Genomic DNA, 12,234 nt, shown 5'->3' with positions numbered 1-12,234 from the left:
CAGCCCACATGTGACTCTGGAGCCACAGCAATGTGGTTGACTCTCACAAAGCCCCCTCTAAATGGCCTGAGCAAGGCACTCAAGGGGCAATGGAGCGCAAATCCTAGAGTATATACACCTACCTCCAACAGTGCAGCACTCCCTCAATAATAGCACCGGGGGGAGTGTTGGTCTGGATTATGGAGCTCAAGTCCGAGAGTATATACATGGCAGACATCCCAGCATTGTGGAGAAGGTCTTCACGTCCGTGCCAAGGGAACAGCCGCATCTGCAAATCTTGCTTGGTCTTCACTGAGGTATGGTCGATAATCCAGTTCACCAAAAACAAACTGATTTCTCCTCTAGATCTGGGACAAGCGTATGGCAAGTGAAGCTCGCAAAGTGATCAATGGTCCCCATATCTGTGGTCCCGCGATTGACATCAAGGTATCCATTACAAACAGCACCTCTTACATGGCGGGAGACCTTACAAGGGAGGGATGGGATGTGGAGGGGGGGGTGGGGGGAGTGTAGGGAGAGTGGTGATGGTGGTGGAGGGGCAGTTTTGAACCTTGGGAAGAGCAAGCAATCCAGGGGTGGACATTTCTGATTTGTCCCACCCATAGATTATGGAGGGCAAAAAGGCAAAACTGCCAGCACTGCTCCTCCAAAAACCATGATGATCAGGGCTTCAGAACATCAAGAAGATCCCTTACATCCCAATGGGATATGTTTGAGGTGTAGCCATAATCCATAATACAGCAACTGATTTCTGCACAAGAGCCCACAGATGACAATGTAATACCAAGCACTCTGCCACCCCAGCGCTCCTTCAGAGTAACAAGAAGTGATGAACCAGAGGATTTTGATTTAATTAGATTTATTATTGTCACATGTCCAAAGATGTGCAGGTTAGGTTGATTGGCTATGCTAAAAAAAATTGCCCTTAGGCTCCTGAGATGCATAGGTTAGAGGAATTGGTGGGTGGATAGGGGGGTAGGGCCTGGGTGGGATTGTGGTCAGTGCAGACTTGATGGGCTGAATAGCCTCTTTCTCTACTGTAGGGTTTCTATGATTTCTACATACTAGCATATAGTGAAAACTATTGTTTCTTGCACGTTTTACATTCAGAGCATACCATACATAGAGAAGGAAACAAGAGAGTGCAGAATATAGTATTACAGTCATAGCTAGGGTGTAGAGGAAGATCAACTTAATGCAAGGTCCATTCAAAAGTCTGACAGCAGCAGGGTAGAAGCTGTTTTTGAGTTGGTTGATACGTGACCTCAGACTTTTGTATCTTCTTCCTAAAGGTAGAAGGTGGAAGAGAGAATGTCCAGGGTGCTTGGGGTCCTTGATTATGCTGGCTGCTTTTCCCGAGGCAGTGGGAAGTCAATGGATGGGATTTGGTTTGCGTGATGAATTGGGCTACATTCACAACCCTTTGTCGTTCCTTGCGGTCTTGGGCAGAGCAGGAGCCCATACCAAGCTGTGATACAACCAGGAAGGAATGCTCTCCATGGTGCATCTGTAAAAGTTGGTGAGAGTCGTAGCGGACATTCTGAATTTCCTCAGTCTTCTGAGAAAGTAGAGGGTCGGTAGCTACTGTGCAAAGGATTTTCAGCAGTGCTGATTTGCTGGGTCACTGTGGTATTTGCTGATTATGTATCATCACTTGCAGAAGTTTAATGAGTAAATTCCGCTGGCTGTCTTTACTTTGCAAAAGTGCAGAATTGCAAAGCTGAAACTCTGGAGGGTCGAGATTTGTTCCCGTTCTACGCTGTGCGTGCCTTTTTTTTGTTATATACAGAATAGTAAGATTCTGACTGGGTCGTGGGTGGCTCACAACGCTCTGCAGATTTGGGATTTTCGGAAATCAACTGTGGAGAAGAACATCCCGTTTCCTGGGGATAAAGACAATGGTGAATTCATCTACGCAGCTCGATATTGTACCAGTGATATTGTGATCGCAGGAGGAAGTGGGACCAACAGTGCACATGCTATCAACATTAAAACCAATGCGGTAAGAAGTCACAGATGCTGGCCATTCCAAACTGGAAACCAAAGTTTACTAATCTAATCCTGACACGTTGATTGACAGGTTCACCACACAGTAATGATGGGTGTTTAGAAAATGCCTGCAAGGTAAAATATCCCCAAGCGATTTTGCAAAGATCCAACATTGAGTGCTGAGATTAGCATGGGATGGAAGTTAAATTTGAGGATAGTTTTAGAGATAGGGGGATTTATGCAGGGAGGTCATAGAGCTTTACAACACAGGAAGAGGCTCTTCGGCCCATCGTGTCTGTGTCAGCCACCAAGCCCCTATGTATACTAATCCCATTTTCCAGCACTCGCTCCATAGCCATGTATGCTGTGGTGTTTCAAGTGCTCATCCAAATATTTCTTAAATGTTGAGGGTTCCCATCACCCTCTCCTCAAATCTCCTGCCCCGACCTTAAATCTGTGCCCCCGGTTCCAGATTCTTCCACAACATTTGGCCCATATCCCTCTATACTAATCTTACCCATGTAACTGTCTAAATGCTATTTAAAAGATGGAATTGTACCCACATCTACTACTACCTCTCGCAGCTTGTTCCAAGCATTCACCACCCTCTGTGTGAAAAAATTGACCCCTTGGATCCTTTTGTGTCTTTCCCCTCTCATCTTAAACCTATGCCCTCTAGTTTTAGACTTCCCTACTTTGGGAAAAGATGTTGACTTTAATCAATGCCCCTCATTATTTTATAGGCCTCTATAAGATCACCCCTAAGCTTTCTATGCTCCAGGGAAAAAGTCTCAGTCTATCCAGCCTGTCCTTATAACTCAATCCTTCAAGTCTCAGTAGCATGCTAGTAAATCTTTTCTGCACTCTTTCTAATGATAGGGTGACCAGAACTGTACACAATATTCCAAGTGTGGCCTTACCACACTGTAAACCTCTATGATTCTAAGAAGAAATATCCTTTCCACATCAACCCTGTCAATACCCCTCAGGATCTTGTATGTTTCAATCAAGTCGCCTCTCACTCTTCTACACTCTAGGGGATATAAACCTAGTTTGTCCAATCTCTCCTCGTGAGACAACCTGCCATTTCAAGAATTAGTCTAGTAAACCTTCTCCGAACTGCTTCCAATACAATTACATCTTCCCTTAATTAAGGTCACCAAAAGGTATTCTGGATGTGGTCTCACTATTGCCATATACAACTGAAGTATAACCTCCCTACCTTTGTTTCAATTCCTCTTGCAAAAAAAGATAACACACTATTAACTATCCTGTGTCTGTATATTAACCTTTTTTGATTCATGCACTTGGACACCCAGATCCCTCTGCAATCTCATCATTTAATTATTCTTCCTGCAAAAATGAACAATTTCACATTATCCCATTATATTGCCAGATATTTCCCACTCACTTAACCTATTTTATATCTTCCTTATGGCCTCTTCAGAATTTACTTTCTGACCTATCTTTATGTCATCAGCAAATTTGGCAAATACTTTCCTTCATCCAAGTCACTGATGTAAATTGTAAACAATTAAGGTCCCAGCACTGATCCCTGTGGCTCACCATTCATCACATCTTGTCCACCTGAAACACACATTTATGCCTACTCCTGTTAAACAGCCAATTGTCTATCCATTCCAGTGTTACCCCCTTATAACATGAGCTTTTATTGTCTGCAGTAACCTTTACTTTGACACTTTAAAGAATGCCTTCTGAAATCTAAGCACAGTACAAAGAACAAAGAACAAAGAACAACCCAGCACAGGAAACAGGCCCTTCGGCCCAACGAGCCCATGCCGCCGCATCCTCCTACACCTACCCTGCCCTGTGTGTATGCGAGTGGAACCCCTAACTTAGCCAGATTCACATCCACTGGTTCCCCTTTATCCACGATACAGGTTACTTCCTCAAAGAATTCAAATAAGTCGATTAAACATGATTTTCATAGAATGCCTATAGAGCAAGGGGAGGCCATTCAGCGCAACCGGTCTGCATTGACTCTCCGACAGACCACCCAGTTCCTATCCCTGTATTCCAAATATTTACCCTGTTAATCTTCCTAACTTACACATTTTTGGGCACTAAGGGACAATTTAGCGTAGCCAATCCACCTAACCAACTCACCTTTGGATTATTTTCTTATCACAAAACCATGTTGACTTTGCCCAATTGCCTTAAACTTATCCATTTGCTATAAATTCTTTGATAATGGCTTCTAACATTTTCCTGACAGATGTTAGGCTAACTCCGGTTTCCTCCCACACCCCAAAGATGTGCTATTAGGCTGACTGGAAGTACTAAATTGTCCCTAAATTAGTTTCTCTCAATGTGGATTGCCATAAAACAATAGATAAGGGTCATGGGTGGGAGGGGGGGACTGGTAATGTTAAAATGGCGGCACGGGCTCGTTGGGCCGAAGGGCCTGTTTCCCGGGCCGTTTTTGTTCTTTGTTCTAACTATCGTATAGTTTCCTACTTTGTCTCCCTCTCATTTTGAAAATGGATTTACATTTGCTATCATTCAATTTTATGGGAAGTCCCATGAATCCAGGAGAATTAAAATTATGAATCAACTATCTCACTGGACACTTTTTTTTACTTATTCATGGAGTATGGGTGATGCTGGCTGGGCCAGCATCCCTGGAGGCCATTTAAGAGTCAACCACATTGCTGTGGGCCTGGGAGTCACATGTAGGCCAGACCAGGTAAAGACAACAGGTTTCCTTCCTGAAAGAACATTAGTGAACCGGATGGGTTTTTACAACAACTGACAATGCTTTCATGGTCATCATGAGACTTTTAATTCCAGATTTTTATTGAATTCAAATTTCACCATCTGCCATAGTGGGATTTGAACCCATGTCCCCGGTGCATTTACCTTGGTCTTTGGATTACTAGTCCAACGACAATACCACTGTGCCACTGCCTCCCCAAAGACCTTAGGAGGATGTCCGTTAGGATCTGAGCTCTTCTCAGCCTGTGACTCCAACAATTTATTTGGTATTACTTCTCTGGTGACTAATTTTCCTGAGTTCCTCCCTTATTTCCTGGTCTGTAGCTGCTTCCAAAAAAGAATCCTTGTTTCTAAAGCCTTAAATGTTGATGTGCAGAGAGATTTGGATGTGTCTGCACGTTCCACCAAGTTAGCATTACAGTCATAGCGAGCATCCAGGTAGGCAAATAGCTTGTTGGCCTTAATCACAAATGGCAGGATGTACTATCATTGGAAACAGTACAGTACTGTGTCTTGGACACAAGAGGGTTGTCCTATGAGAAGCTGAGTGAATTGGATCTATATTCTCTGGAGTTCAGAAGAACGAGGGTTGATCTCATTGAAACATATGAGATTCTGAAAGGGTAGACACCGAGTGGTTGTTATTGCTGGCTGGGTAATCTAGAAAATGGGCACAGTCCCAGGATAAGGACTGAGAATAAGGAATCATTTCTCCAGCTTAAAAGGGTTGCAAACCTTTGGAATTCTCTACCTCAGAAGGTTGTAGATGTTCCATTGTTGAAGATATTTAGGTCTAGGATAGACAGATTTTTGGTGTTTCAGCAAATTATGGGGTCTGCGGAGCAAGCTGGGAACTGAAGGCTTAAGATATATGGGGAGGCAATGGCCTAGTGATATTATCACTGAACTATTAATCAGAAATTCAGCTGATGTTCTGGGCACCCGGCTTCAAATCCCAACACTGCAGATGATGGAATTTGAATTCAATAAAAAAATCTGGAATTAAGAGTCTACTGATGACCATGAAACCATTGTCAATTATCGGAAAAGCGCATCTGATTAACTAATGTCCTTTAGGGAAGGAAATCTGCCATCCTTACCTGGTCTGTGATTCCAGAGCCACAGCAATGTGGTTGACTCTCAACTGCCCTCTGAACAAGGGCAACTAAGGATGGGCAATAAATTCTGGCCAACTAAGGATGCCCATGTACCAAGAATGAACAAAATCAGCTCTGGAGCGGGCTGCATGGTTCTCTGCTTGTGTTCCTGTGTGAGGATCAGTCTGTCAGGCATTGTGTACATCATAGAAAACAACAAAGACAGAGATACTACAGAGATATTAAAGAGGTAGACTTTTGATTCATGTAGCGCTTTTCACAATCACTGACATTTCAAAGTGGTTAACAGTCAGTGAAGTACATTCTTGAAGTGCAGCCATTGCTGTAAGAAACACAGCAGCTAAATTGTGTTTAGCAATTTTACACAAGCAGATAGTAATGTGAGAATGACTAGATAATTTTTTTTGATAGGCTAGAGTGTCATCTGTTTCTGTTGCTTTGGAGATAACCATGGTCTCTCTCTCTCTCATATATACAGGTCCTGGGGGAGATTAAGCTGGAGAACCATCCTGTGCACGTCATTAGCACTGTGATGGACGGCCAACAAATTGCACTTGCCGGAGCAAGAGGGTGTCTGCACGTTGGCTATCTTCTTTAGCACAGAGAGCTGAGGGGAGGCATTATTTGTAACTTAGTTTCTTAGCTCCAAAAACTCAATGTTTGAGTGATCAACATTCATTTTTGAGATATTGCTTTGTGTATTTGCGTTCATTTTTTGCCATCTTGTTTCTCCAATTATATAATGGGATTGACGTCTTTGACTGCTGCCCCACGCCCTCATTGGCTCTGAATTAGTCCAGTGAGTAACAGAGTTATACAAACCAGTAAGGTCCCAGCTTCACTCCTCAAGGCACACAGTTAGCTGACCTTGCTGCACCAGGTGTGTTCACCTCCATGCATTTCTTGCTGCAAAATATTTCCAGCATTTTCTGTTTCAGATTTCTATGCACACGTTGTTTTGTGTCCCGTGTGGGCATCTGACATTGTGCAGTCCCCTAAGTTAATGAGGTGAGAGAGTATTGAGCAGTAAGGATATATAAAGGCTTTGACAAAGAGCCATCTGGACTCTTTTCTCTCCTTACAGATGCTGCCAGATCTGCTGAGATTTTCCAGCGTTTTCTCTTTTGGTTTTATATATATGAGGGGACTGTTCTTCATATCAGTTGATTGTAAGTCAAACTAGAGCATGAGTTCTCTCACTGAAGGTCCTGACCTCAGGTGCTCTTTGTGTGAGAGTTTCATTGTCCACACTGCTACTAGCCAAGTGCAGGATAAGAAAAATGAGAAATTCCAGCTTTAGCCCCTGCTTGAAAGTCGCCATTGTCCCAGGGTACCATAATCTCTCCTCTTTGACAAAGTGCTGGCTGGTGGTGACTTAACCTGAGGGTCACCAAACCTCAGGCGAGGGGAAAGGTTGAATAATCTCAGCCAGTGCGGGAATTGAACCCACACTGTTGGCACCATGAATCAACTGTCCAGCAACTGAGCTAAACCAACCTTCACAAGACTCTGCTTAGAAGGTTAAGCATGAGGTATCTCATAAGAACATAAGAACATAAGAAATAGGAGCAGGAGTAGGCCATCTAGCCCTTCGAGCCTGCCCCGCCATTCAATAAGATCATGGCTGATCTGTTGTGGCTCAGTTCCACTTTCCCGCCCTCTCCCCATAACCCTTAATCCCCTCTCTTATCAAAAACCCATCAACCCGCTTCTTAAAAATATTTAGCGAGGCAGCCTCCACCACTTCAACGGGCAGAGAATTCCAGAGATTCACCACCCTTTGAGTGAAGAAGTTCCTCCTCAACTCCATTCTAAACCGCCTCCCCTTTATCTTGAGGCAGTGCCCCCTAGTCCTACTGTCTTTTTTGAGCGGGAAGAGTCTCTCCACCTCTATCCTATCCATCCCATTCATCATCTTATACGTCTCAATGAGATCTCCCCATATTCTTCTAAACTCTAGCGAGTACAAGCCTAGTTTATTCAGCCTCTCCTCATAGCTCAACCCCCTCAACTCCGGTATCAGCCTAGTAAACCTCCTCTGCACTCCCTCCAGGGCCAAAATATCCTTGCACAGGTGCGGCGCCCAAAACTGCACACAGTACTCCAGCTGCGGCCTCACCAATGCCCTATACAGCTGCAGCAAGACCTCCCTACTTTTATATTCAATCCCCCTCGCTATGAAGGCCAGCATCCCATTCGCCTTCCTGACCACCTGCTGCACCTGCAAGCTGGGTTTTTGCGACTCATGCACAAGGACCCCGAGGTCCCTCTGCACCGTCGCCTGCTGCAGTTTTTCGCCACGTAAGTAATAGTCCTTCCTACCATTCTTCCTACCAAAGTGGACCACCTCACACTTGCCAACATTAAATTCCATTTGCCATTTCCTGGCCCATTCGCCCAGCCTATCTAGATCCTTCTGCAGACTCTCCACACCCTCCGCACAATTTGCCTTTCCCCCAATCTTGGTGTCATCAGCAAATTTCGACACCCTGCACTCGGTTCCCTCCTCCAGATCATCTATATAAATGGTAAATAGCTGAGGCCCCAGCACCGACCCCTGGGGCACCCCACTAGTCACCAACCGCCAATCCGAATAGCACCCATTGACCCCCACTCTCTGCCTCCTATTTGACAACCAATCCTCTATCCACGCTAACACCCTACCCCCAACTCCATGTCCCCTGACCTTCTGCAATAACCTCTTGTGAGGTACCTTGTCAAACGCCTTCTGAAAATCCAGAAAGACCACATCCACCGGCTCTCCTCTATCCACTGCCCTAGACACATCCTCATAGAACTCCGGTAAATTTGTCAGACACATAAGAACATAAGAACATAAGAAATAGGAGCAGGAGTAGGCCATCTAGCCCTTCGAGCCTGCCCCGCCATTCAATAAGATCATGGCTGATCTGTTGTGGCTCAGTTCCACTTTCCCGCCCTCTCCCCATAACCCTTAATCCCCTCTCTTATCAAGAACCCATCAACCCGCTTCTTAAAAATATTTAGCTAGGCAGCCTCCACCACTTCAACGGGCAGAGAATTCCAGAGATTCACCACCCTTTGAGTGAAGAAGTTCCTCCTCAACTCCGTTCTAAACCGCCTCCCCTTTATCTTGAGGCTGTGCCCCCTAGTCCTACTGTCTTTTTTGAGCGGGAAGAGTCTCTCCACCTCTATCCTATCCATCCCATTCATCATCACGACTTCCCTTTAATGAAACCGTGTTGCGTCCGCCCTATCAAGCAATTCCCTTCAAGATGCCTCGCAATTTCCTGCTTATGTTAAACACTATGTTATGTTAACCACTACCAGTAAGATCACCTCTCTCACTACTGAATAAATCATGGCCCAAATTTTAGAGTGAAAATTGTATTCAGAACAAGTTAGTAGGCATTGTTCAGTCAGACCATAATGTAACATGCTACATAATCCAATCCATCTCCTCTGGCATTGTTGACTTTTAAAGTTTATTTATTAGTCACAAGTAGACTGACATTAACACAGCAATGAAGTTAATGTGAAAAGTTAATGTTAAGTTAATGTGAAAATCCCCTAGTCACAACACTCCGTACTCTGAGGAAGAATGCACCTAACCAGTATGTCTTTCAGACTGTAGGAGGAAACCGGAACACAAGAACATAAGAACTAGGAGCAGGAGTAGCCCATCTGGCCCTTCGAGCCTGCTCTGCCATTCAATAAGACCATGGCCGATCTTTTTGTGGACTCAGCTCCACTTACCCACCCGCATACTATAACCCTTAATTCTTTTACTGTTCAAAAATTTATTATCCTTGCCTTAAAAGCATTCAATGAAGTAGCCTCAACTGCTTCACTGGGCAGGGAATTCCACAGATTCACAACCCTTTGTGTGAAGAAGTTCCTCCTCAACTCAGTCCTAAATCTGCTTCCCCTTGTTTTGAGGCCATGTCCCCTAGTTCTCATTTTGCCCGCCAGTGAAAACAACTTCTCTCTTCTATCTTGTCTATTCCCAGAGAACAGAAAACAAAGAAAATAACAGCACAGGAACAGGCCCTTCGGCCCTCCAAGTCTGCACCGATCATGCTGCCTGACTGAACTAAAACCCCCTACCCTTCCAGGAACCATATCCCTCTATTCCCATCCTATTCATTGGATTTGTCAAGGTGCCCCTTAAAAGTCACTACCATGTCCACTTCCACTACCTCCCCCAGCAACGAGTTCCAGGCACCCACTACTCTCTATGTAAAATATCTGTCTTGTACATCTCCTTTAAACCTTGCCCCTCGCACTTTAAACCTGTGCCCCCTAATAGTTGACTTTTCCACCCTGGGAGAAAGCTTCTGACTATCCACTCTGTCCATGCCTCTCAATCTTGTAGACTTCTATCAACCTGTAGACTTCCCTCAACCTCCATCGCTCCAGTGAGAACAAACTAAGTTTCTCCAACCTCTCCTCGTAGCTAATGCTCTCCATACCAGGCAACATCCTGATAAGTCTTTTCTGTACCCTCGCCAAAGCCTCCACATCCTACTAGTAATGTGGCAACCAGAATTGAACACTATATTCCAAGTGTGGCCTAAGGTTCTATAAAGCTGCAACATGAATTTGAGATTCCTACACAGGTCCCTCTGCACAGCAGCATGCTGCAATTTTTAACCATTTAAATAATAATCCATTTTGCTGTTATTCCTATCAAAATGGATGACCTCACATTTACCAACATTGTACTCCATCTGCCAGATCCTGGCCCAATCACTTAGATCCTTTGCAGACTTTCAGCGTCCTCAGCACACTTTGCTCTGCCACTCATCTTAGTGTCAACTGCAAATTTTGACATACTACACTTGGTCCCCAACTCCAAATCATCTATGTAAATCATAAACAATTGCGATCCCAACACTGATCCCTGAGGCACACCACTAGTCACTGATCGCCAACCAGAAAAAATACCCATTTACCCCCACTCTTTGCTTTCTGTTAGTTAACCAATCCTCTACTCATGCTAATACATTACCCATAACACCATGCACCTTTATCTTATGTAGCAGTCTTTGGTGCGGCACCTTGTCAAATGCCTTCTGGAAATCCAGATACACCACATCCACAGGTTCCCCATTGTCCACTGCACATGTAATGTTCTCAAAGAATTCCACCAAATTAGTCAAACATGACTTTCCCTTAATGGACCCATGCTGTGTCTTACCAATGGAACAATTTATATCCAGCTGTCTCACTATTTCTTGATGATAGATTCAAGCATTTTTTCTGCTACAGAAGTTAAGCTAACTGGCCTATAATTACCTGCCTTTTGTCTACCTCCTTTTTTAAACAGTGGCATCACATTTGCTGTTTTCCAATCTATGGGAAACACCCCAGAGTCTAGCAAATTTTGATAAATTATCACCAGTGCATTTGTTATTTCTCTCGCCATCTCTTTTAGTACCTGGGGGTGCACTCCATCAGAACCAGGAGACTTGTCTATCTTTAGCTCCATCAACTTGCCCAACATTACCTCTTTCATGATAATAATAGTTTCTAGGTTCTCACCTGCCACAGTCTTCCTGTCATCAATTTTTGGCATGTTATTTGTGTTTTCCACTGTGAAGACCATCACAAAATACCCATTCAATGCGTCAGCCATGTCCTCATTTCCAGTTATTACATCCCTCTTCTCATCCTCTAAAGAACCAATGTTTACTTTAGCCATTTTTGTTTTATATATTTGTAGAAACCTTTGCTATCTGTTTTTATATTCTGAACTAATTTACTCTCATAATCCATCTTACTTTTCTTTATAGTTTTTTTGTGGCTTTCTGTTGACCTTTAAAGATTTCCCACTAATCTTTGCCACTTTGTATGCATTTTCTTTCAATCTGATACCCTCCTTTATTTCCTTAGATATCCATGGCGGACTATCTCTTTTTCTACAGTCCTTCCTTACCACTGGTGTATACTTTTGCTGAGCATTGTGAAAGATCACTTTGAAAGTCCTCCACTGTTCCTCAACTGTCCCACATAAAGTTTTTGCTCCCAGTCGACCTTAGCCAATACCTCTCTAATCCCTTTAGTCTCCTTTGTTTAAGCACAAGACACTGGGATTGGATTTTACCTTCTCACGCTCCATCTGTATTTTAAATTCAACCATACTGTGATTGCTTCTTCCAAGAGGATCCCTAACTGTAAGATCATTAATTATTCCCGTCTCATTACACAGGATCAGATCTAGGATAGCTTGTTCCCTTATAGGTTCCATTACATACTGTTCAAGGAAGCTATCACGGAAGCTATCAAGGAAGCTATTCTATAAACTCCTCCTCAAGGCTGCCTTGACCAAACTGGTTTTGACCAATTGATATGTAGATTAAAATCCCCCATGATAATTGCTGTACCATTTTTACATGCAGGAATTATTTCT

The 12,234-nt window shown here is 43.8% G+C and overlaps 1 protein-coding gene across 1 annotated transcript in view; it reads left to right on the top strand.

Annotated features, from left to right (window-relative positions):
* Positions 1-7,353, top strand: part of LOC145337295 (uncharacterized) — a 31,844-nt gene extending 24,491 nt beyond the window's left edge. Inside the window, exons 6-8 of the mRNA XM_080182087.1 lie at positions 346-426; positions 1,790-2,002; positions 6,322-7,353. Of these exons, the coding sequence (XP_080038213.1) occupies positions 346-426; positions 1,790-2,002; positions 6,322-6,441 (414 nt within the window). The 3' untranslated portion in view covers positions 6,442-7,353. The remainder of the gene's footprint in view (positions 1-345; positions 427-1,789; positions 2,003-6,321) is intronic.
* The last annotated feature ends 4,881 nt before the right edge of the window (positions 7,354-12,234 follow it).

The sequence above is a fragment of the Carcharhinus amblyrhynchos genome, unplaced genomic scaffold (assembly GCF_965287045.1).
Source record: "Carcharhinus amblyrhynchos unplaced genomic scaffold, sCarAmb.v2.hapA scaffold_45, whole genome shotgun sequence".
Taxonomy (NCBI): domain Eukaryota; kingdom Metazoa; phylum Chordata; class Chondrichthyes; order Carcharhiniformes; family Carcharhinidae; genus Carcharhinus; species Carcharhinus amblyrhynchos.
This window is presented reverse-complemented; position numbering and strand designations above follow the sequence as displayed.